At 37.6% G+C, this 25,129-nt stretch overlaps 1 protein-coding gene across 15 annotated transcripts in view; it reads left to right on the top strand.

The window, feature by feature from the left end:
• Window positions 1-25,129, top strand: part of PAM (peptidylglycine alpha-amidating monooxygenase) — a 289,799-nt gene that overhangs the window by 237,894 nt on the left and 26,776 nt on the right. For 9 of the 15 annotated variants that reach the window (XM_087429982.1, XM_087429979.1, XM_087429984.1 and 6 more), the window contains 2 exons: window positions 5,329-5,652; window positions 15,681-15,810. In XM_087429982.1, the coding sequence (XP_087286108.1) occupies window positions 5,329-5,652; window positions 15,681-15,810 (454 nt within the window). The remainder of the gene's footprint in view (window positions 1-5,328; window positions 5,653-15,680; window positions 15,811-25,129) is intronic. The other 6 variants (XM_087429992.1, XM_087429990.1, XM_087429989.1 and 3 more) reach the window with 1 other exon arrangement.

The raw sequence follows: 25,129 nt of genomic DNA, 5'->3' as shown, positions 1-25,129 counted from the left end.
AAGATTGACAGGTCTGAGGTAGATTCACAGGACAGAGTATATTGGCCAGTACAGAAAGGAGAGGGGAACCTGAATCCAATCTAGTGATCAGTTAGAAGGTAGGCTTCTCAATCAGGCTGTCTCCTCCAAACCCAAGTTCAGCTTCCTACCAGCTGTGCAGGTTAGTACTGTGCCATTAGTTTCCTCATCTATAATGAAGACAGTAACTATTTCCTAGAGATTAAAAATGTTAAATGGTATGAAGCACTCAGCCAAGTGACTCAGTCATGCTAAGCTCTCAAAAAATATTAGCTGCTATTACTGTTATTGTCATTTGTAGTTATAAAGTACTTCTTTATATGTTATCTCTGTCAACAATAGGTAGGGTAACTATACATCCCAGTTTTTCCAGGACTGTCCCAATTTATGCCTAGTATAAATATTAACAATGCCCTTTTCCTTCTCAAATGTGTCCCCGTTTGGGAAATAAATGATATGGTTCCCTTAGCAGTAGGACCCAGAAAGAATTGGAGAATACCACCCAGAAACACATAGGTTGACAGAGCTGAGGAAAAGGTGGGATATAACCGAGGAGTGTCTAGGGGAGGTGGGCTACCAGAGGTTACAAGTCATTTGGACAGACGTAGAGCAGCTTTAATACCATTCCAAACAGATTTTGACATTCAAGGCAGGGATGAGGATCTACTCGGAGGAGAAAGAAGAGTCTTTCAGCATGCCAATCATAGGATGATGAGAATCTCAAATAGGTACTGTGGTAGGGAGGGAAAAAACAACGTTGACAAATCAGCATCGACAAATCAGTTGACTCTGTGATTCACTGGTGAGAGAGGGAAGAATCTAGTTTTCTGGATTGATTGACCCAAAACACAGTTTTATCACTGAGAGAGATTCTTAAAAAAGATAAAGTATGGAGAGAAGATTAAGAGCTTTGTTTTAGACATGTTGAGTTCAAACTGCCTATGAAACAGACATCCAATCCAAGTGGAAATGTCTAGAAGGCAGTTTTATATACCAGTTTGGTACTAGGAGAGCTTCAGATTGGGGAGTCATTTGTTTGGAAGTAGCACCTAAAGCCTTGTGAGTGGCTGAGATCACTTAGGAGGAAGAGGCCATAGCCAGGGGAAAAAAAGTTATGTCAGGGATAGACCTCAGAAAACACCAACATTTTCGTATGTTGGGCCGAATAAGAGGAGGCAAAGATGACGGGTAAAGAGGATCTGGAAAGAACAGCATTATAAGGAGAGAGTTTCTTTTTTTTTTTTTTTTTTTTTTTTTTTTTTTTTTTTTTAAAGATTTTATTTTATTTTTCCCCCCAAAGCCCCAGTGGATAGTTGTATGTCGTAGCTGCACATCCTTCTAGTTGCTGTATGTGGGACTCGGCCTCAGGATGAACGGAGAAGCGGTGCCTCGATGCGCACCCGGGATCCGATCCCGGGCCACCAGCATCGCAGCGCGCGCACTTAACCACCAAGCCACGGGGCCGGCCCAAGGAGAGAGTTTCTGAAGGGACTTTCAACAGTGCTACATGCCACTGGTCAAGATGAGGAGTCTGTTAGCTTTGGGAACTAGAGGCTCTTGAGCAGCTCATGCAGAAGCCATGCAGGGCTGAAGTAGGAAGTGAAAGCAAATGCCTTTGATTTAGGGAAGGAAGAGGATGTGAGGAAGAATAAAGCAGCATGTAGCCCTGCACTGTCCAATATGGTAGACACTAAACAGATGTGGCTATTTAAATTTGAATATAAATTAATTAAAAGTCAGTAAGATTAAAAATTAAGTTTCTCAGTCACACTGGCCACATTGCAAGTACTTAATAGCCCCATGTGCCTAGTGGCTATCATATTGGGGAGCACAGATACAGAATATTTCCATTATCACAAAAAGCTCTTTTAGACAGTGCTGGAACTTGTTGAAAGAAGAGGAAAGATTGGGGGCCGACCCCACGCCCTGTGGTTAAGTTTGGCGCACTCTGCTTCAGCAGCCTGGGGTCGGTTCCCAGGCGCGGACCTACACCACTCGTTGGCAGCCGTGTTCTGGCAGCAACCCACATACAAAATAGAGGAAGATTGGCAACAGACGTTAGCTCAAGGCAAATCTTCCTCAAGCAAAAAGAGGAAGATTAGTGACAGATGTTAGCTCAAAGTGAATGTTCCTCAGCAAAAAAAAAAAAAAAAAAAAAAGCAAGAGGGAAGATGGAAAAGTTTGAAACACATATTGTGTCAGAGAAAAGTCTCTTCTTGCCTCCCTGACCACTGAAGACAAGCCCAAAGTAGTGTGTTTATAGCCTGTGAGTTGTCTTTGGCAGAGAAGTATTTATAGAAAAGAAAAGAAAGAAGATAGCTAAGGCTCTAGGGGGCGCTGGGAGGGCTGGCATCCAGAACACTGGAGGAGGGATAGTTCTTTCTCCAAATATAGACTAAAAAAAATGAGAGAAAATGCAGGTACAACCTCCTTTGGCAAAGCCAGGAAGCAAATCTCAATGGCAGCCATAGTGACTTGTTGAGAAAATAGAGGGCTATAAACTTAAAGGGAGGGGGCTTTTTCTCCGTTATGAAAATTCCAATACTTCAATATGAAATAGGAACTGATTTGTAAAATTTTAGGTAAACAATAGATTGAAGCAGATGCATGTTGCCACTAGAGTTTATATCTTTTTCGTTAGTAATTATAATAGCTACAATTTAGTGATACCTACTTTATGATATACAATGGACTGGTCATTTTACATTCACTATCTTCTTTAAATCCACAAAACAATTCTTAGAGGTAGTTGTCATTATCTACTTTATAAGGTTAAGTAACTTGCTTAAAGGCACAGAATAGCTATGAAGTGTCACAGTTGGATTCGAACACTAGTGTGAAATACAGACCAGACATTGGGAAATAACAATTTAGGGAAAGAGCAGGGTGCTATAGGTGCACATAGCAAAGGTCCCTAATTTGATTGTCAAGGAAGGTTTCTGGGATGTAAGTGACGCTTAAGTAAGATCTGATGGTTGAGGAGCTAGTTGATTTCTGGGGAAAGAATGTCCCAGGAAGAAGAAACAACATCTTAGAGTTGACATTCAAGGAAGTGAAAGTCCAATATGCCTGTAACATAAACTGAAAAGAAAGAAAGGAATACTGAGAGATGGGACTGAGGTAGAGACCAATCCAACTTCCTCCATTTATATTCTATTCCATCCTTTGCACTCAAGGTAAGATATATTTCCTAAATCAAGATCTTAATATGACTGAGAAAAACGGTTACATTTCAGGATTCCATATATCCAATACACCAGAAGAGAAAAAAAGAAAAAAGCTTTTCTGGTTTGTGCATAAGAATGTAAGAGATAGCCATCTAGTGGTCTCTCTCTCTCACGTGTAATCTCTATAAATGAGATGCAGCTCTGAAACCATGTTCTCACAAGGCCAATGCGATCTGTGTGCAGGTAAGCCTGTCACATTGCCAAATTTTTGTTTTCCTAACCCAATGATAATTACAAATGGTAATTTCAAAGGAACCGGAGTGCTCTGCATTTGGTATTTTATCACAGCTTGTAGATTTTTGCTGACAAACCTGAGTAACTATGCATAGTTCTGAGCCTGTATTCCTCCATCAATGTTAGCCTAATGACATGGATTCAAGTTTTAAAATTATGTTTTTTATCTGTCCCTGAAATAATCTTGGTTTATTTTGTATATAAAATGTTTCACTGCACAACAGCATATTAAACTATTTATATTTAGTGTGTAGGGCAGGAGAATTTCGCAGTAGTGGATTAATTTCTCTTCTGTGAGGCAGAATGCCACTGCGGCCTAACAGATGTGGTTGACTTATAATTTGCTTTGTTCATATTAGTGAGATTGGCCCTATTACTTGGTAATTATTTTCTTTTTTTTTTTTTTTTTTTAATTTAAAAGATTTAATAGGAGGAAATATCATAACTCCATTATAATACTCTGATATTGTTACATAGATATAAGAAATATTATGTACATATTGATCTCTATGAAACTGTCATCCTTATCATCATAATCTTCTGGTAATTATTTTCTGATTGAAGATTTCACCTGGGATAAGCTGCTTTCATGGGCAAGAATTGAAAACCTACTTTGAGTCATTAAACCAAGACTATTTGTAAACTTGACAGGATCTCTTAGCATCATTTTGGAAAGACTTCATGTCCCCTTGCACCAATTTCTTGATAATATATTCTTTAGTGGAATGTATCATAGCTAAACCAGTTATCATTTTCATTTCCTAATGGTCATAAAAAAGATTTTATAAATGTTATCTGGTCATGCTGTAAATGTGATTAAAACTTAAGCAATAGGACCCCATAGTCATAAGTAATTTCATTAGCAGCACTTGGTATAGGGTAAGGAAAAGGCAGAGCTGTGGGTTGCCTTTGAGTTTGGCTTAGGAAAGTGGATTTCTGTTTCCATTGAGAACATATACATGTTTCCTATTCACACAGTTGATGTAAATGGATTTGAAGACATGGATGTACATGATGAGGATTAAAATGCTTCATGAACTTTTCATAGTCATATTTTGTATCTGTCATAACATTTTGTAAATAACTTGTTTCTATGGAATTAGATTATTGTATCCAGGTTTACTTCTTAGTACAGGAAGATATGAAATACATTTTAGTGATGAATCATTCCAGTGATATTAGTTTGTTCAAATCTTCTCTTTTGTTTGAAACTGATTTAAAAGTATTCTTTTCTCACAAAATTATTTTTCTGGAATTTGTTCATTTCTTGTTTAAAATAAACAACCGGAACTACTTACAGTAGCACTGCTAACAAAATAATAATAAAACTTGGGTTTTCCAATTGCCAAGTAGATGCATATCTGGTAGATTTCTTGTGTTTTATAGCACAATATATATTCAATTTCTGTGGATTACACTTTAATAGACGTTTAAAGACAACTTCAAAGGGTTTGCCTGTAGAAATAGCTGTTTTCTGATGTAGCTGTTGATAATATTTTATTTTAGAAATCTGACGAATCTAACTTCTAAATCAATACAACTATACTATGCAAACCATTTATTGAAATGTGCATTGCAATCACATATGCATTATTTTGTTTCTACTAACATATTAATAGAGATCATCTAGTGTTGTTGGCTCCTGAGATGACAAAAAGAAACAGGTGGTGTATAACATGAAATATTAAGCATATTATTTTTTCATTGTTCTGGAAAATCATCTTTTTTTCCCCCATGCTTGAAAGTCTAAGAGCAACCTTCTCTCTCACTGATTTTTAAGGCACAAAATTTTGTAAATTTTGCACTCTTATCAACCCTCCACCCCTTACCTCTTCTCTTTTTTCCACAGGTGATTTCTATTCACTACTGTCCAAGCTGCTAGGAGAAAGGGAAGATGTTGTTCATGTGCATAAATATAATCCTACAGAAAAGGCAGAATCAGAGTCAGACCTGGTAGCTGAGATTGCAAACGTAGTCCAAAAGAAGGATCTCGGTCGATCTGATGCCAGAGAGAGTACAGAACATGAGGAGAGGGGCAATGCTATTCTTGTCAGAGACAGAATTCACAAATTCCACAGACTAGAATCTACTTTGAGGCCAGCAGAGAGCAGAGTTTTCTCATTACAGCAGCCCCTACCTGGTGAAGGCACCTGGGAACCAGAACACACAGGAGGTGCGTTTAGGGCTTCTTTTAAAGAATATAATGTGAAATGCTACAATCCACATTAGCAAAATCTGAAGGGAATAAAAATTAATGGGTGAAAAAACTCATCAATAAAAAGGACTTATCATTAGAAAAAACATTACTCTGATTTGGGTTATCAGATATCACCTTTGTTTGAGGAGTTTTTGTTTTGGTCCAATACTACATAAATTCAGTTTCTGTTCAATTCGTGAGCTGGAATTACCGGGACCAAAAATATTTGGATCATGTTGGGGAGGGCATATGAAATTCAGGGTAACAAATTCTTACCAAATCAACATGCTCCATTTTACTCAATGGAAAGAAACTGAAAATTCAAAACCTAATATGCAAAGTCCCAGTGTATGAAATGCTTATACACTACCTTCTTTTAAGGCCATTAAATTTCTTTCAAAGGAATCTTATACTTCAAACATTCTCATCCAATTGACTTGTAAAATGTAACCATTTTTATGACTTTGATTTCTTAAGTTCCATTATCAATTACCATCTTAATTGGAAAGTTGAGTAGTTATTTCTGAAGGGACCTCCAGCAAGTCAGTAACTATCAGATTTATCTTTATTTCTAACCAGGATTGGCTTCCATAATTAGAGGACAATACCTTATTCCCTTCAGGTTTCTGTACCAGCAAGCTATGGATGCCTCATCTTTGTCTTTAATTGTATTGTGGCCTCTGTGATATTGATTGTGTTTCATGTTACTTGCTAATGTGGAAAGCCAGATAATACAGCATGTGGAGATAATCTCCAAAAAAGTAACGGATATGCGTGCATGGCAGCTGTCCATGCGTGGGCTAGAATGGCGCAGGCTGCCAGCTTGATGTTTTCAAATACAGCTTTGCAGGAAGCCATAAATTGTTCAACACCCAGCTGATTTTTATTTATAATTGAAAAAAATTAGCATGCAGTGTCTTTTGCTCACAAGGAAGTTTCAAGCACTGTCCATTGGGATTGGCCTAATAGTCTTTGTGAGATATTAACTGGAACCTAGATTTTTACCTCTTCCTATGTAAACAGGATCAGTCCTGCTCTAACTCATTCTAAATTTATCTAATAAAACTATGTTTCTCAAGAGGTGGTCCCTGGACCCCTTTGCACCAGAATCACCTAGGGCTTATGAAAGATCTAGAGTCCTGAATCCTACCAAAGAACAATTGAATGGACATCCTTGTGTATGGTGCCTACAAATATACAGTTTCTCCTGCCCCTATCCATTTCATAAACAGACTGGAATGTCTGTCTGAACCTCTATATTAAGGACAGTAAATTGTCACTCAAACAACACAGAAATGTAAAAGGCAAAAGGGCCTCTTTGGTGAGAATCGAGTTCTATTCAAATGTGAAATGGAGTTGTAGCATGCTTTATTCCATGACTGGTCTCTGTTATTCTTGGATTTAAAATAATAACATAATCATTTATAGGCATCGTAAGTGTCAGTGTAAAAATCATAGTTTGACTTAAGGCACTGTATCCCTAAAACCTACTTAGTTTTTCTAAGAAAGAAATGCTTAAAATACCCAAAATACATTTACTTTCCAAATCTCCTCATACCTTCCAGTGCGGTCAAAATGGCAGTGCCCAGGAGAAAAACGTTTCTCCAGGATCTGGTTCAGGAAGTTTCCTTTCATTTTAAATAAGTGGGTGAATGTCTCTGAAGTAAATAAAACGAGTCATAGAAACATATAGCACAAATCCTAATTATAGAACAGAAATGTGCATGTGTTTCCTTTCTGAAGTGATTTATTTTACTGTTATTTCACTACTCGGATTCAAAAACTCTTTTAAAATTGAATGCAAAATAGCAAAACTCATATTTAGGTAAGCTATTTCTAAAAGTCTTTTTTTTTTTTCAGTTCTTTTTCACTGTTTATCATGACACAATGTAATATCTAACTTTAATGGAAGATGTTTCATTCCTTTGTGTAAGCCGGAGAAAGACCCATCCTCAGGAAGCTTCCACTTGCAGAACAGAAATTAGGAAATTATTAGCATGTGATGCCCTAATAAAATATATTAGTAGTCTAGTTCATGTATATTCCCCAGGGTATGAGCAAGGGGACTAGGTGGATCATCTTCCATTGTTTCTCTCATACCCTTTCTTTACTCCAGGTGAAGCCAAGAATGAGACCCTAATGGTCTGGAGGAATTAACTGTCTCTCTGAGTGCCTAATTTGCTATAAGAAATTGTATTAGCTACAAAGAAGAAAGTAGCTTTTCATATGAGATTATTACTAAAAGAAAATATAAGGCTGTGGTATTGCTTAATATTATAGCTGATACTCACTTCATATATCTTTGAGACCTATTATTAATTTTCAAATGAAGAAACTGAAGCTTGGAGAAGTTAACCCATTTGAATGAGGTCACAGAGTCTGAATTTAAAACTTGCACTAATGTGTCCCTTCTAGTTCCTTACACTTCAGTACAGCTCAGTCAACTGGGTTAACTTGCTAGCTCAGTTCAGAAACCGCTTCCTAGAGCTCTGGGCCCTCACTGCTTAGAAGCTGGAGGCTTCCACTCAGGACCCTGTTCTGATGTCCTCAGTTCAGGGCACCAGCACAACCCAATACAGTGGGTTTTCAGCAGCAGCACTTTAGATTTCATTAACCGACCCATATTCTGGAACTGCAGTATGGTAATGGATCCCATCCAGCTGATTTGAGGATTCTAAGGTGAAATTATTGGATCAGCTCAAAAATCCAGTCACAAAAATGTGACTATGTGTAGTAGGCCCAGGACTATCTGAGGATTTCAAAAGCAACACCATTTTGTGGACCTTTAGATTGGTCTGAATTCCACTTGGTGCCACACACTGGCAACTGCCTTTAAAGTTGAGTTCTTCCTCATTATGAGTCGAGAATCAACGGGCACAAGCTGCAGGAAGAGCGCAATAGAATGACATCTCCCAGCTTTGCAGAGCTGAGCAAGTCCTTAGCATTCCTAGGAACCAGATAGTTAAGTGCTGTGTCTTCAGCGTATCTGAGTGCAAACATCCTCACACAGCACCCTTTTTAGGTCTTATCTTCACCACTTTTGATGAGTCTATTCTGAAAACTCGCCTCCCAATAATTGTGAAAACAGTGTTAGAAACAGAAATTTCCTGGACAGGCTCAGCTAGACTAGATCAGAGGTTTTCAGACTGTTGTTGGAAAGATCATGCCTCAAGTGTAAGTAGTGGTTGCAGCCTCCCGCCATTCACACACACCCAAGCATGCGTGTGTGCATGCACAAGTATACTCACAAGACAGCTTGCCCCAGAGCAGTTCTCCATTTGGCCAAAATAAAACTTGACAACCACTCCCTGGAAGTCGCATGATGTAGAACTCTTCCGACTCGGGAGCCTGACTGCCTGGCTTTGAATCTCAGCCGCACCATTTATTATGTGGTCCCTAGGCAAGTTTTTAAAAAAATCCTCTGGGCTTTAGTTTTCTCATCTATAAAATGAGGATTATAACAGCACCGTCCTCATAGCATTAAAGTGAAGATCAAATAATATTTCCATATATTCCAGATAATACATAGAAAGTGCTTTGAACAGTTTCTGGCACATAGAAAGCATTTAATAAATGTTATAATATGTTGACAATAATTATGATTATAATTGCTACCATTAACATCATGTTGGATTAATATTTCAAAAATTTAAACACCAAAGTAGTAGAACTAAATATTAACTACTTTAACTTAAGCAGCATCCATGAGAGAATTTTCTTGCGATGTGTAGGAAGGCTGCAAAATTGGGCACTCTAATTTGATAAATTCAGAAAATGACTTGGCAGTGTTCTGTCATAATGGGAGTTTGTGGCTCTTCAGATCTGATCACTTACATTGATCTGCCTTGATGTTTGTGATATAAGATGTACAGTGTGAAAATATTCAACTTGGTAAATTGAGAATCAAATGCACTCCTTTTTATGCTTAACATAGATTGGTTTCTACCGTTAGTTTGATATCTACATTAAGATATCATTAATAGTTAGAAAATCTTAGTTTTTATTCTACTTGCCTTCTGCAAACTAGACTCATTGAAAAATAAATTAAAAACTACAGATAGCTATTCTCACTGGCAAACTTGATTGGACTACTACTTGCTAGCAAATGGAAGCCTGATTCGGTATATACTGTACACCTCTGGACATCAGAAAATACACATTTATGTGATGCTTTCCATGAGATAAGAGAACTCACAGAGTCTGTAAATATTCTTATGATACGTTTAGATTTTACTTAATTTCTATGGACAACTTTTACTTAGCTCAGAGTCCATACTTTTAACATATTTCAGTCAAATGCTTACCTCTAGGTTCAAGTCTTAAAGAATTCCCAGGATAAAATAAGGCATTCAGTGGGCTGAATTTTCATCTCTGGAGGGGAAGAGACTAATAAAAACAAACACATACATAGCCCTTACAATGAACCAAGTTGAGTGTTTCAGATGCATTAATTCATTTAATCCTCATAACAACCCTATTTATAAACCCATTTAAAGAGGAAGAAACTGAGGCATAGAAAGATTAAGTCATGTGCCCAAATTGCCACGGCTCGAGGAACCAAGATTCAAAGCCAGGCAGACTTGCTCCAAGTCTTGGTTTTTAATCACTTTGTTATTCTGTCTCTCATAATAGAATAAAATTATAGATAGATAGATAGATAGATGACTGGTTTTTTCCAATCATCCCATCATCTCATCTACAATCATAATAACTCTAGGTGTAGATTACCTTTGGTCATACTTTCTCAATCAGTATCCAAACAATTTGACCAAGATGAAAATCTCGTTTGCGATTAAATTTTAAAAAGAGAAGAAATTCTGCTAATGCTTTTGAGCCGTTTGTTACATCTTAACTCTCTTCCTCACTTCACTCCCATTAAGTGAAACATTATAATTAATTCTTGTTTTCTTTCTTACTTGGGTATAAATATTTCTCCTATAGTTTTAGTTAATTATAGTTATTGCTGGCACTTCAGATGAATAACAATCCCTGACCAAAATAAAGCATCTTTTCCTCGCTAGATGAGAATTTGCAAGTGCAGAAAAAGCAGCCACTGCATTTTGTTCTTGTTGTTGAAGTCTTCTAGGGATTTCATCAGGGTCTTTTCCTTAAGATTAAATGTGAAGAGCGTTGTTACATGGAAGTTAAGTCATAGGTTCTAGGTTTAAAATTATATTTTTTCTCAACTTTATCTAAAAATTTTATTAGTCCTTATGTAACACAGATGAATGAATGCCCTTTTAAATGCTTATTAATAATTTCATATGAAAGCAGAAATGATTACTAACATTAATCTCTTGGAAAGGTGTAATTCGTTAATCCTTTTCATGATTTATTGCTACAATTTTAATAGTAATGTTAATTTTTTTATGAAAATTGTAACTTTTTTCCTAAATATATGGCAGAATATGAGGCTGCACATTTACCTTTATTTATAATGAATGCAAAGATTCTTCTGAAATAATCCTATCATTTGATATCTGAATTTAGAGCAGCTGACACTTGGAGTTGGGAATGGCTTGCCCAAGGTCATGTGTAAGAAATTTGTACTGAATTTTCGAATTAAAACTGTAAGTCTACAACATTAACCAGTCATATGCTGAATCACTTCTTAAGTAAAGGCTAAGAGCAATCTGAACTCGAATTTTTAACTTCTCCATGATGGAAAATGTTAAGTTTAAGTTAGAACCCAAATATATTTTATCATACAATTGCTTTAATAAGGATTTGGAGTATTCCTTAATTGGAGATTAGAGAATAATCATCCTTGATATTGATGACTGAAGTTTGACCCAAGCCTACAGTTTTTTTCCTGTGAAATGAGAAAATGACCTGGGATAAACCAGCACTGTTCTAGCATTCTGTGATTCTTGTGTAAAGATGGGCAGGGATTAGAAAAACATCAGTATTAATTCCATATACATACACCACTAGTCCTAAATGACTGCCTTGATTCTTGATCATTTAATCTTAAAAGGAATAGCCTTTAACTACCTAATAGCGAAAAAAATGGTGACACTAGAAGCAAAAACATCAGTTAACTGAGCTAATATTCACAGAAGAGAATATGAACTCACTTTTCCTTTAACTATTTTAGAATTTCTGGTTAACACAGAGACCTAGCTTCTGAAAGTTTTGAGGTCTTGGCTAAGTAATCTTAATAAATGTGCAATGATATTTTTAAATGAAATTTAAAATAATTTAATATAATTTCTCCAAACATTCTTGCCATACGCAAAATAGTTCTCCTTTGCATTGACTTAGTACTCAAAGAGCCAGTTTGCTCACAGAGTTAGCCCTCTTATATATTTCGTTACATACCACCTTAACTGTTTTGAAAATTCCCAAAAGTAAGTGTTTAAGAAATATGTTCTAGATATTTATACTGCTTTTCCTTCTTGAAAATTTCCAACCAAAAAGGATTCTTATATATGACAAAATAGGTTGTTAACAACCTGTTAGTCAATGCTTTTTGCAGACTTTGGAGCACTTACCAATCTAAGGTCAATGATAATTGGGATAATTCATAGCCAGATTAAAAGTTCTTTACACAATATTTCCAAGATTTTATGAAATTCACAGTTGACCCCAGAACAACGTATTTATTTTGGACATTGCATATTTTCTCTTACAATTAGTATCTGTGCACCTTCATGAGCACCTAGCTTCTAGGACCTGGTGGTGGACCACTGAATAGAAAGGTTCCAGGAAGCATGATATTTATTTGTCTTTAATGAAAATAATTAGCCAGTGGTAGGGGTAAAAATAGATAGTACAAGTGGATTATGAGATACTAAGGATGTTGAAATGCTAGTTGACAACATAACAGTAGAGACTCGAGCATAGAGTACAGTTTAGTGCATTTATTAGGCTATTACAGTGGGCCAGGCCCTGGGCAAGATGTGATGACAAAACAGTGAATAAGACATGATCCTTTCCCTTAAGAAATTCCATCTAGTTGTAATGGTTCTGGGCTCTGAGAATCTGATGAAAGCAATTAAATGTCTATATTGTCATGAAGTTTGAGGTTCCTTAGAGCCCATCCAGAATCTACAGGAGTTAGTGAAAGAGTATAGAATGATGACCACAAAACGGACAAGCTGTAACTGAGATGAGAATGAATGAAGTACAACCTGAGATTCGAGCATCTTTAAAATAATCTAAAACATTTTCTTTGAGGAATGATTTATCCATCTGTTGATCCATCTAGACATCTCTAATTATTATGCTTATACCGTATTTCTAGAGTTCACTTTCAAAACATGGTTTTAATCATGTCACCCCATGCTTAAAAACCTTCCATGGCTCACAGTCGCCTGTAGCAGCTATTTGTATCCTTTTTTCCTGTTATGACAAGCACGATAGATGATGAATGCTGTTCATCTGAGCAGCCCCATTCGCATCCATTGCTGTGCCCAGAATTGTTTGCAAATTTAGGCATGCCAGCAGTAACTCTGCCTCTCTTCTCTCCAGCTCAAGGCATATCACAACACACATGAGTGAAAATGACATTCTCATGTGCTCTAATGTATTTCAAAAGTAAATTATTCCCAAACTCTGTGCTTTACTCCTACTAATAAAGTACTTGCAGCATGCCTCAAAATTAATCATGGTATAGATCAAGACAGCACAGCTGAGAACTACATTCATTCATTGTTAAATCCATACTCCTTCGTGTGGTATACAATACATTTTCCAGTCTAATGTAGATGTTGGGGTCTGTTAATCTTGTCTCTCACTCCCCTACCCCCATCTGACATGTACAGATATCCTTCCCAGATTACTTTAAGATCTTGAAACATATTCTGCAATTATAAACATCCTCACTTTTGATCTTTCTTTTTTTTTTTTTTAAAGATTTTATTTATTCATTTTTTTCCCCCCAAAGCCGCAGTAGATAGTTGTATGTCATAGGTTCACATCCTTCTAGTTGCTGTACGTGGGACTCGGCCTCGCGTTGGACGGAGAAGTGGTGCCTCGGGGCGCGCCCGGGATCCGAACCCGGGCCGCCAGCATCAGAGCGCGCGCACTTAACCGCTAAGCCACGGAGCCGGTCCACTTTTGATCTTTCTGACCAAAATATTCTCTACCCACTTCTATACTTGATGAACACCCTCTTAAGTGCAAACACAAATGTTTCTTTCTCTAGAAAACCTCCCAGCTCTGACCTTAACACTGCCCTCTCGCAGCCACGCCTCAGGGAGGATCATGGACACTCTGCTGTGTTCCTGCACTATGTTGTGTCATGAGTATTTGGTTTCTTTTTTTTTCTCGTTTTAACCCAAGAGTTCCTCAAGGCCAAAAACCATGTTTTATTTCTTTGTCTTCCCAGAATCTATCATAATGCCTTACACAGACAATACACTTAGGGAATATCTGCTGAAGATGCTTCAGCAAAGGCTGTGGGCAGAATTGATCTAGGCATCCTATTGATTGTGGTATCTTTGTTAATTTTTATTAAAGAAAAAATTCAATGTGCAAAGGTAAAAATATTTTGAGTGGAAAGGTACTATTTCCTTTTGTGTAGTTGAGAGAATTATTATAAAGTGTTTATTCTCACACCGGCTTCCTCTGATGTTTTCAGAAGCTGATTAGACAAGCCCTGTGCTTCCCTTTCTTCCTCTGGTCTTTAATGCCTAGCTTTGAGGATTTCACTGCATGTTGCCACATCCTCCGGAGGGTGGAAAGGAGAAATGAGACTAGACTTGCTGCTTTTCTACTTCTCAGCATCTCTGTTGAAACATTCGAGAGGGAAAGAAATATTGACCCTGATACAATAGATTCCACAGTATCTTCATAGGTTTATATCTTCAGTTAGTATAGCTACTCCATACGTCAAACCTCTTTATTCATGAGCATATTTATAAAAGGGTTAGCACAAATGAACCCAGGTACTCTCTAAGAATAAATGTATTCTGATCAGAAATTTTTCCTTTCTCTTGTTAACGACACAGTGAAATATAAGCAGTGAAAGAGAGTATCTTTCCATTCTCACTGTTACAGGAACACTGAAGTTAGGAGAAATGAGATGGGTATCTTATATAGTTCCTTGTACAAGGGATAATCAGTAATGGTTTATTATAGGGTCTAATGTATATTGAACATTCAGAATTTACACAGGAGTTGGATGAGAGACAGACAGACAGATACACACACATGCACACACACAGACTTATTGCCCATGCTTGCTATTTATTTACAGCATTCAGAAAGCTTTGTACTGAGGCCGGCTCCATGGCCTAGTGGTTAAGTTCGGCACACTCTGCTTTGGCAGCCCGGGTTCAGTTTCCAGGCGCAGACCTATACCACTCATCAGCGGCCATGCTGTGGCAGCTACCCACATACAAAATAGAGGAAGCTTGGCACAGATGTTAGCTCAGGGTGAATCTTCCTCAGGAAAAAAAAAAAGCTTTGGGGCCAGCCCCGTGGCTTAGCGGTTAAGTGCGTGCGCTCCGATGCAGGCGGCCCGGGTTCAGATCCCGGGCGCGCACAGACACACTGCTTCTCCGGCCACGCTGAGGCCGCGTCCCACATACAGCAACTAGAAAATGTGCAACTATGACATACAACTATCTACTGGGGCTTTGGGGGAAAATAAATAAATAAATAAAATTATTAAAAAAAAAAAAAAAAAAGCTTTGTATTAAAATGATGCCATCCATGTTGCCATATTTTCCAAAGATGCTAATGTAAAATAAGAATCTTGTCAAGGAAAAGGCAGTCTCAAATTTGCTCTTTAATGACTTAAGGGTAAGCTGGTTTTATAGGCATCTAATCAACAGGAAAAGAGAGCATATAGTCCCCAAACAAGTTCACAGTCACTTTATTTCACTCAGGAAGCTACTTGGCATGTGCATGTGGTATATTTTATGTAGAGCACGGCTTGATTTTTTTTTCTTTGCATCTAGTGATATCACTGCATGACTTTCTTATAACCATTGTGAATCTTCATGAGGTTATACGGGCTTTCTTTTTTACACTAAATGTATGGATTTATCTTTTAGATTTCCATGTAGAAGAGGCACTGGATTGGCCTGGAGTATACTTGTTACCAGGCCAGGTTTCTGGGGTGGCTCTGGACCCTAGGAATAACCTGGTGATTTTCCACAGAGGTGACCACGTCTGGGATGGAAAGTAAGTAATATTTTTCCTTTGACGAGTAAATGAAGATAAAAATAGCATGCATCACTTTTCATTAAACCAAGAAAAATGGTGAGAGAACTATCAAGATTCTTTTTGAACTTGATTTTTGAGGGCAAGACATATTTGTTCTCTTAATGTATGACTGTGATAAGGAGCAGAGAGGAATCTTGTGCATTTTAAAACAATTACAATAGTTTCAGGAACTAGTTTATGGAGAGAATGCAATAACAATCCGTGAGTCTGCCACTTATCATTTTGCCCCCCCCCCCCGCCATGAAACTACCTTCACATTCCCAAGGAGAATAACATTAAAGGCAGTTAAGGCAGTACGTTGCTGAGGCATTTCAAGACTTCAAAGAAAGTGCATCATGATAAACGATCAACTAAGAGAAGTTATTAGTTCACTACAGTAAAGCACTTTGTTATTTCCATGTACTGGGTACAGAACCATTCTAAGGCCGTTGGACTCTCCCTTCCATCCGACTGCTCCACGGCAGTGACAACGATGAGCCTCCTGGAGACTGTGGTGGGAGCAGTTTGGCCACCACCTGTGTAGAAGTAGTCAGTACCTTGGCCTTCACATTTTCATATAGATTAATTTTATTACTCAGATTTGCTCTTTTCATGAGCACCAAAGACTTAAGCATAATACTAGGACTACTACCCCTGCTTTTCCCTCTGGGTTTCTCTTTCCAACCTTTTATTCTATCTTCCACTATCTTCTTATATGGGGATTTTTTGGTAAAAATGTCTAAAATTTATTGTTCACTGTCGGCCTGTTACTCTTCTAAATGTTTACATAAATTACCCCACAACAGTTAGGCACTATTATCATCATCATCATTCACATTTTACAGATGAAGAAACCGAGAGAAGGTAAGTGTTTTGCGCTATCACAGTTGACAAGTGGCAAAGCCAGGCTTCAGTTTCTTTCCATCTGACTCCAGAGCTGGCCCACTTATGCACTTTGTGATATTGCCTTTTATAAGATTGTGAGCACATTCACATGATTTTGTTTGTTTTGGTTTTTTGGGGGGTTTTTTGGTGAGGAAGATTACCCCTAGGCTAACATCTGTTGCCAATCCTTCTCTTTTTGCTGAGGAAGATTGGCTCTGGGCTAACATCCATGCCCATCTTCCTCTACTTTACATGTGGGACACCTGCCACAGCCTGGCTTGATAAGCGGTGCGGAGGTCTGCACCCGGGATCCCAACCTGGAAACCTTGGGCCGCCAAAGCGCCGAGTACATGAACTTAACCACTACACCACTGGGCCAGCCCCACATGATTTTGTTTTTAAAAGCTTGCTCCAAAATTTAGCAGGTCATCTTAATTCTCCTGAGTAATGAATATCCATTTTCCATTTGTTTTAGCACAAATTTACATATGAAGGTAATTTTAAAATATCTTATCAATTAAGTGTAATGAATCTTTTCCTTTCAAGTGTACGGCTATAGGGTCCCATTTGGAAAATTGAGGGTCTATGTATATATAGTTTGTTTTTTTCCTTGTTTTTCAGAGATGTTGATTAAACTTATGCTACACCTGCTCAGTCATGTATACGTGTATGTAGTTTTCTTTGTGCAGTTGAAGATGGAACTCAGTCGGCATTTCAAAGTAGATTGATAGCTTCATTACTATTTAATTGTCCTTTCCAGTTGTCACACTTGAAAATGGAATCTGAGAAAGAGATCACTTCAGAGTTCAAAGCAAACAATTGAACTCAACATTCCTATTCATACATCTCTGTTACGTCGTCTTAGTCATTATTGAACATCTAATGGTATTTTAACAAGTGCTTTTAAAAGCAAACTATTACTATTCATTGTAGCATATTTTCTTCATTTTAATGAATATTGCTACATTTTCTGCATGGATTTCTAGCCACATTTTACCAGAGAAGAAAATTGCAGCATCATTTTCTCCCATTGATACTGTTTCAGCTAGCTAAAGCTAAATTGGACAAAGTCCAATTTTCCATTTTAATGTGATATTCATTCCAAGTGAACAGCAGAGGCTGGAATAGTTTAATAGAAAAAGGGGTCAGTAAAGGCAAGCTTGGGATAGGAGGTGACACAAGACTATGAAACAAAAGCCACATAAGAATATTTTCTGTGACTTATATGGCAGTCTTAGCTGAAAAACTGCTTTTTCCTGGCATCTAGCTTTCATCTAGATATTACATGTAAATAGATTCCAGTTTCATTGCCAAAGCCCTGGTGTGTTTACCCAGATAAATGGCACCAACAAAGGGGCATTGTTAAAAATGCAAGACTTATATGTGGAATCTAAAAAACAAAACAAACAAACAAAACAAAACAAAACATAAACAGACTCACAGATACAGAGAACAAACTGGCGGTTGCCAGAGGGGAGAGAGGTGGGGGGCATGGGCAAAATAGGTGAAGGGGACTAAGGTACAAACTTCCAGTTATAAAATAAATAAATCGCAGGGATGTAGTATACAGCATAGGAAATATAGTCAATAATATTGTAATAACTTTGTATGGTGACAGATTGTTACTAGACTAATTGTGGTGATCATTTCGTAATGTATATGAATGTCGAATCACTATGTTGTACACCTGAAACTAACATAATATTATATGTCAACTATACTTCAATTAAAAAAAAATGCAAAACCTCTTCAAAGCAGAAGTGCTGATTTAACTCATTAAATCTGTTTCTTCTTCCTTCTTCATCTTTATCTTTCAGATGTAAGAATATTTGTTCTCTCTCTTTCCTCCTGCCTCTCTTGTATTGCCTCTTGGTCTCCAGCGTCCTTTGTAATCTGAGGTTGTGAGGAAATTCTCTTCTGGAACTCAGATCTCTGCTTTCAGCCACTCTCTGCTTTATTATTCATGAAGGGAATTAGAAGTGGATTACTCTGTTAGTTATTTTTTAGGACAATAGAGTCAGATTTGTGGGTTCTGTTCTTTGAATGGTCATGCATGACCATCCTTCCTACATGCATAAATCACATTATATAAAATAGACAAACTACATAGTTTTTCTTACCCTTCATTAAATATCCAAGGATTATACGAAGAAAAAGCTTCTTCCTATAGAATTTATGATGTGCTGGTGAAAGACAATGGAAATTAAAGTTGGGGTGAAAATTACATTCTTGTTGTAACTGTAGGGGAGTGAGCACTATTCCTCTACCCTCTTGGTGCTTCTGGCTGTTCTAAGAATTAAATTGACATGAGACAGAATAACAGGAGAAAATCAAACAAAGTTTAATAACATGTATACATGGGAGAGATCCAGAAAACTGAGTAACTCTCCAGAATGGCCAAAACCGCCACCTTAAATACCATCTTCACCTAAAGACAAAGGAGGATGTTGGGGGTAGTGGTTTGGGACTTCAGAGTAGAGGAAGGCAATTTACATGGAGATGGAAATGCAGATGTTTGATAAACTTTAAGTGTTTGCTGGGCCATCTATAGACAATGTGACACGAGAGACAGAACTTTGATAAAAATGGGCTTGCTAGTGCCTTCCTGTCTGTCACACCTGGTTTATATCATACTCTAGTTATCTTCTGGTATTAGCTGCTTGCTGGGACAGGCCTTCTATCTTAAATTCTTTTAGGCAGTTAGAGGGAAGGTCAAAGTTTCTTTTGTCTTTTGTCCCAAAACTAATGGGACAAAGAGACTCATTTGGGGGTGGCAAATTCTGATCCCCCACACTACCACTGTTTGGATGGAGTAGTGAGAAATCCTGTATTAGTTTTCCTTGGAATCTTTCGATCCTGATATTTCTCACATTCACAAAATTGTAGGTTACATAAGGCCAGAGCTTGCTCTAAATCAAATCTAAGCACCCTATAGCCCGTAGTTCTTAGGAGGTGATCATTTTTTAAGTATCAGAAAGTTATTGGAGGGCTGGCCCCGTGGCTTAGCGGTTAAGTGCGTGCACTCCGCTGCTGGCGGCCCGGGTTCGGATCCCGGGCGCGCACCGACCCACCGCTTCTCCGGCCATGCTGAGGCCGTGTCCCACATACAGCAACTAGAAGGATGTGCAGCTATGACATACAACTATCTACTGGGGCTTTGGGGGGAAAATAAATAAATAAAATCTTTAAAAAAAAAAAAAGTTATTGGAGTTAATAATAATCCCTAATTAATTCTCAGTAGCCAAAGCTCTTTTGATTTCATCATATCAACTGTCTTTGTAAAGTACTATTCTCTTCCTGCCTGATAGCCCTGATCAGCCCTTACTCTTGTAGTTAACCACGCTAAGTAAGCATGACAACCAAAATAATAATAATAATAATTAATAATAATAATAATAATAATAATAATAAACCACTTAACCTCCTGAAAGATGATTGTCACTCCCTTTCTCAGTTTGATTTCCATTTTCCTTGCTATCTGTCCCTTACTTCAATATGGCTACTTTAAGAAGTTTCTTCTCTCTGAAATAGGAAATGCCTCTTACCAGCAGGGTGTAATGAAACTTTAAAGAGCCTTTTGTCTGCCCTGGTGGTAGAGCAGCCTGTCAGCTAGAGCTCTTTAAAGTTTAAATGTCCCCCAGCAGGGGCTGGGTAGCTCCTGTCTCAGTAACAGCTTGGATCTCTGTCTTAAAATCACCAGCACTGTCAAAGGCTTGTTTCTTGGCCTTTCTTTTACTTATCTCAGCTATGGTTGAGGTTCTGCTGTGCAGGACTCATATCACATACCCAGTTAACTAAACCATGGGTTGTACCCCTGATTTTTGAGTGTTAAAAGTTGTTTCCTATATATCAATTATTATTTCTTCACATGGAGTTGGAAGCATTCTTGGAAGTCGTTATCTCTTGGGATTCTTTCTGATACCAATAAGAGAGAAAACCCAACACAAACTAGCTTAAGAAAAGAGGACATTTATTAGTTTGTGTAAATGAAAACTTTAAGGGTATGGTAGCCCACATCACCAGGATCCATTTTTCAACCCATTTTCTCCTAGTTGGCTCCATTCCTAGGGCCTGGTTTATTCCCCCTCCTGTCTTGCAGCTTCAAAATCACATCATCACACTCATCTCACAAAAGAGATAGTCTTTGTCCCTGGTAGGTCAACAGAAAATCCTTAGGTTGAGTCTTTTAGCATTCTTTGGTCTGACTTAGATCATGTCTCTTCCATCCCTAAACCAATCACTGTGGACAGAGGAATGAAATCCACTCTTTGGCTTAGTCTAAGTTTTTTGTTCTATCCCTGGCATGTGCGAGTGGAGTTGACATCATCCAAAGCAAATGGACTGAGAGTGAAGCTCAGAGTCTATGTCAACTAAAGAAAAATTGAGGTTTCATTAGCAAGAAATAGGCCAGTAGACATTGGGCACCCAGAATAGCAAATGTCCACCAGTGAGCTCATCTCCAACCTCCCCCCTGATGCAGACTTCTCTTTCGTTATAAAATCTTCCACAGTCATCCAGTGCTTGAACTCTTTCCATGCCAAGAAATTCCCTGGATATGAGACATACTTTCTGATTATGGGACTCATCTAGATGTTATAAAGTTCTTCATTATGTTAAACTCAAATCTGAGTCTTATAACTCCAGCTTCATGACAGCCTAATGCAGGATGAATTCACTCCCATTTGTCAATGTCAATTATTTGCATATTTGAAGAAACTTGTCTTCTCCAGCCTAAACCCCCAGGCCCTCAAGCAATCTTCATGCTGACATGATTCTTTCATCTGAAGGTGCTCTGGTTTCTTAGCTCTTTAAAGTGTTTGGTTGAGAAGTGGCCACAGTTGCTCATGTATTATCTGATCAGCAGTGCAGTTGCTTTCCTTGCTATGTATTCTAAATATCGGTCAATATAAAAGGATTGTATTCACTGTTCTTCAACAGTCATATCACCTTGTTGCCTTGTGTTGAATTTATAATCTACTAAGATCTCCAAATATATTTCATAAAATTGTGCTCAAGTTTTTACTGGAAATTTATACTTACACAGTGTTTTTAAAATATTGAATTCGGGACTTTATTCCAATTACATTTCACTTCATTAGATTTAGCCTTGCTTCAATTTACAGATATTATTTTATTCTTAATTAACCAGAGAATATGCTATCCCTCCCAGCCTTGTATTAAGTCTGTTCGATAAGCACGCCTTTCATATCTTCATCAATGTTTATAAAATTTTAACAGTTGAGTAGTTGGTTTAGCAAGTTTTGTTCTTAGAGATGTGGTCTTCTGGGAATCTTGTGCCACCTGCCTGCCAAATAGTTCACAAACCATCTCTTCCTCAATGCTTTACGGAATTTTGCCAAGATCTATCGTTTCAGAAATCTATCTGCTTCCTAACTTTTCAGAAAAATCAGTTCAAGATTTGCCTCGCTAATTTTGTGGAGTCTCAGTTAAGATATCTGCTCAGGGTTCTGCTTCTACATCTGCAAATTCTTTCATATCTTGAGAATTAATTGGGTCTGGAAAACAACTCAAAGTGACTGAGTGGCACCTTAGGACCTTCATATCTGAGAGAACACTGTGAGGAGTTCTACAAAAAGAATGTTCCCCTTTTCTACCTGTGTCTGTCATATTGCCATTTCCCATTTTACTCGAGCCATTTTCTTCCAGTTTTATGCCACTTTCTGTAATTCCTCTTAGTTATGTGACTATTCTTCTATCCCTTCTACATATCCAATTAAATTTGATACCTGGCAGGGACATTCTCCAGTCTAGTGAGGTCAGTCCTAGTAAGAGAAAACCACATTTTTGAAGACAGGAGACCTGGGTTTGAATCTTGGTTACCATTTCCTAGGTTTGAGACCTGCATCAAGACATTTGAACTCCCTAACTCTCAGTTGCCTGGTCCAAAAAATAGGGCTTTAATAAGTGCCTCATTCTGTCGAGTAACAAAAGGCGCTTTGTTAAGTGACTTGTCCCCAGTGGCCTCACTGACCAACAGAGCCCAGTGCCATCATACCTAGTTCTTTGTTCTTTTCATCCCTCTTTGTGATGTCTCTGATGCTAGGTCCATCAGGGCACTAAATAGTGATACTGGTTTCTTTGTATGCCAACCTCTTTTCCTCCTCACAGGGATTTTTTGCAATGTGTATATATTCAGAAGTAAATGTTTTCAATATAATATTAAATTACCTTCCATTTAAAGTCTCTGGCCTTTGTATGATATGTCTTTGCTTTCCTAACATTGAGGGTACATTTCCACTTATTTTCTCTCTTGAAAACCTATGGTTCTTTCTCCAGCTTCTTAATTTATATAATTACAGCATTATATTTTACTTCTCTCTTCAGTTGCTATTATTTATTTTGCACTCCCTTAATTTTGATTGATGGCCCAGAAGTTTATTTTTCTCCTTACTTTAGTTTTTTGTGTGTGTGAATCTAGCAAAGCATTTCTTCTCAGCCTTATCTAAACTGTTTGATTAGCTGCTAATGTGCAGAATCATTAATGGGGGATTCAAATTGCTAAAATAAAGAACTGATGAATTCTGGCCCACAGGCTGCTGTTCAATCTTTTTGGCTGAGTGCTTTTTCAGAGAAGCAAACAAAAATCAGGAGTGCTCCAGGCACTGTGTGAAATGTGCAGGGGAGTATTATATCCTGTAAAAAGTTAAATGGGGTTGAAATAAAGACCTCTCCCCAGCATATAATGCGGGGTAGCTGCTTTAAAACACTAAATAAGCAGTTTGCTATAGCAACGGTGTACCCAGCTCTATAATCTGACACCCATTTGTGAACTGTTCAAGGATTACCTTTCTTTAAATTACAAAAGAGTTTATAAACTACTTTATTTCACAGATTTAATGTGTGTGTGTGTGTGTGATTTTCCCATTTAAGAAAAAAACATCAATTTCTTTTACTTGCTTTGTGTAACTATGAGGGGCAAGCCATTAGTTGCATGAAGCTCCAGCTCTCCCAAGTGAAAGAATTAGGACTGGTCCACCAATTAGTTGAGGGATTGAATGTCCCTTGATGCTGTCAGTTTAAACATATAGACATCTGTTAAAGGGTATCACAAAAGATTTTCAATGAAATGGTCGGGCCTATTGTGTTGTAGTTAATTCCTTTTAAAGCTATAATCTTCCTAAGAATTCTAGAATTTTGTTAGTTGTTATTTATGTTACTGAAGTAAATTAATACATTTAAAAGATGCTAATATATCTTAGCATATTAGCAAAAACCGTCTTTGGTTTTTGATTTTTATGTTTTGTTTACTTTGTGTTATTTTTTCTTCTTTGTTTTGAGAGGTGGTGGTTAAATGAACAGAGTCTCTATAATCATTAAATTCAAGAACTTGCCTAATCACTGAGATCCTTAATGGATACAGAGAACATGTAGGAATATTATGAGTAGTAATCGTAAAGCTGTAAACGTAGGAAAAGTGGCTAATCTTAAGCATTATATAAAATGCCCTCTGTACACACTAATGACGTGAGGGTAATTTGTGGTAGCAAAAAAACCTAAAAAACAAACCAAATTATTGGTTGTCACATTGTAATGAGATATTGAGAAAGATCAGTTGAGAGATCTGACATTTTCTGCGTATCCAATTTTTTATTATAAAAATCTGATTTATTTACTCTATAGCTTATTTAGTTTTGTTACATATTTTTCTTTTGGCTCCTTCATTTTCTATTTCACAATTTACTGTAACACCACCAAAAAGTGGATAATAAAGTAAAGGGGATGATGCTCAAATTAGTTAATTTTACTGTTTATTACCACCACTAGAAACTTAACATTTCTAGATTATGAGTATAGACACCCACACACAAATTGTGTTTGTGACAGCAAAGTATCAACTGCTTGATACGTTTTTTCTCCATTTGTGGGCAGTGCAGAACAGTACCAGTGATAAAGGATGTTTTTCACTTACCTACTCATCAGCTACATTTTCATTCGCCCTGACTGGCATGAGGACTCTGGGTCTGGGTTGTTTATATTTCTTCCTTAACATAGCTTATCTTCTGGGAAGCCAAGTCCAACGTTCAGGTCCTTGACTCTGAGTTTACATGGCTGCCAGTGAGTAATTTAAGTTAGAGTTTACATTTTGGAGTATTTGAGTGTCTGGAGAAATAAGCTGGAGCTATCAAAAACATGCTTTAAGTTATAGGAGTTCAACGTATGCTCCTGGGGTGGGGGTGGGATCTCCTTCCTACTTTCTCCCCATCAATAAGTTATAGGAATGTATTTCCTAAAGTAGTAGGACCAGAGATTTAGGACTGATGGTGAATATTTAAGTGAATGACAAGACAGACCAAAAGGGCCATTATCTTACAGAACTGCATAACCCATTTCTTGGGGAAATTCTGAGCAAGGAAATATGCCAGGCTTCCTGTGTGGTTTGTCATTTTGCAAA

This window comes from Ceratotherium simum, chromosome 4 (assembly GCF_057802395.1).
Source record: "Ceratotherium simum simum isolate JZ-2026a chromosome 4, ASM5780239v1, whole genome shotgun sequence".
Lineage (NCBI taxonomy): Eukaryota > Metazoa > Chordata > Mammalia > Perissodactyla > Rhinocerotidae > Ceratotherium > Ceratotherium simum.
The sequence above is the reverse complement of the archived record's forward strand: the minus strand, read 5'-3'. Positions and strand labels throughout refer to the sequence as shown.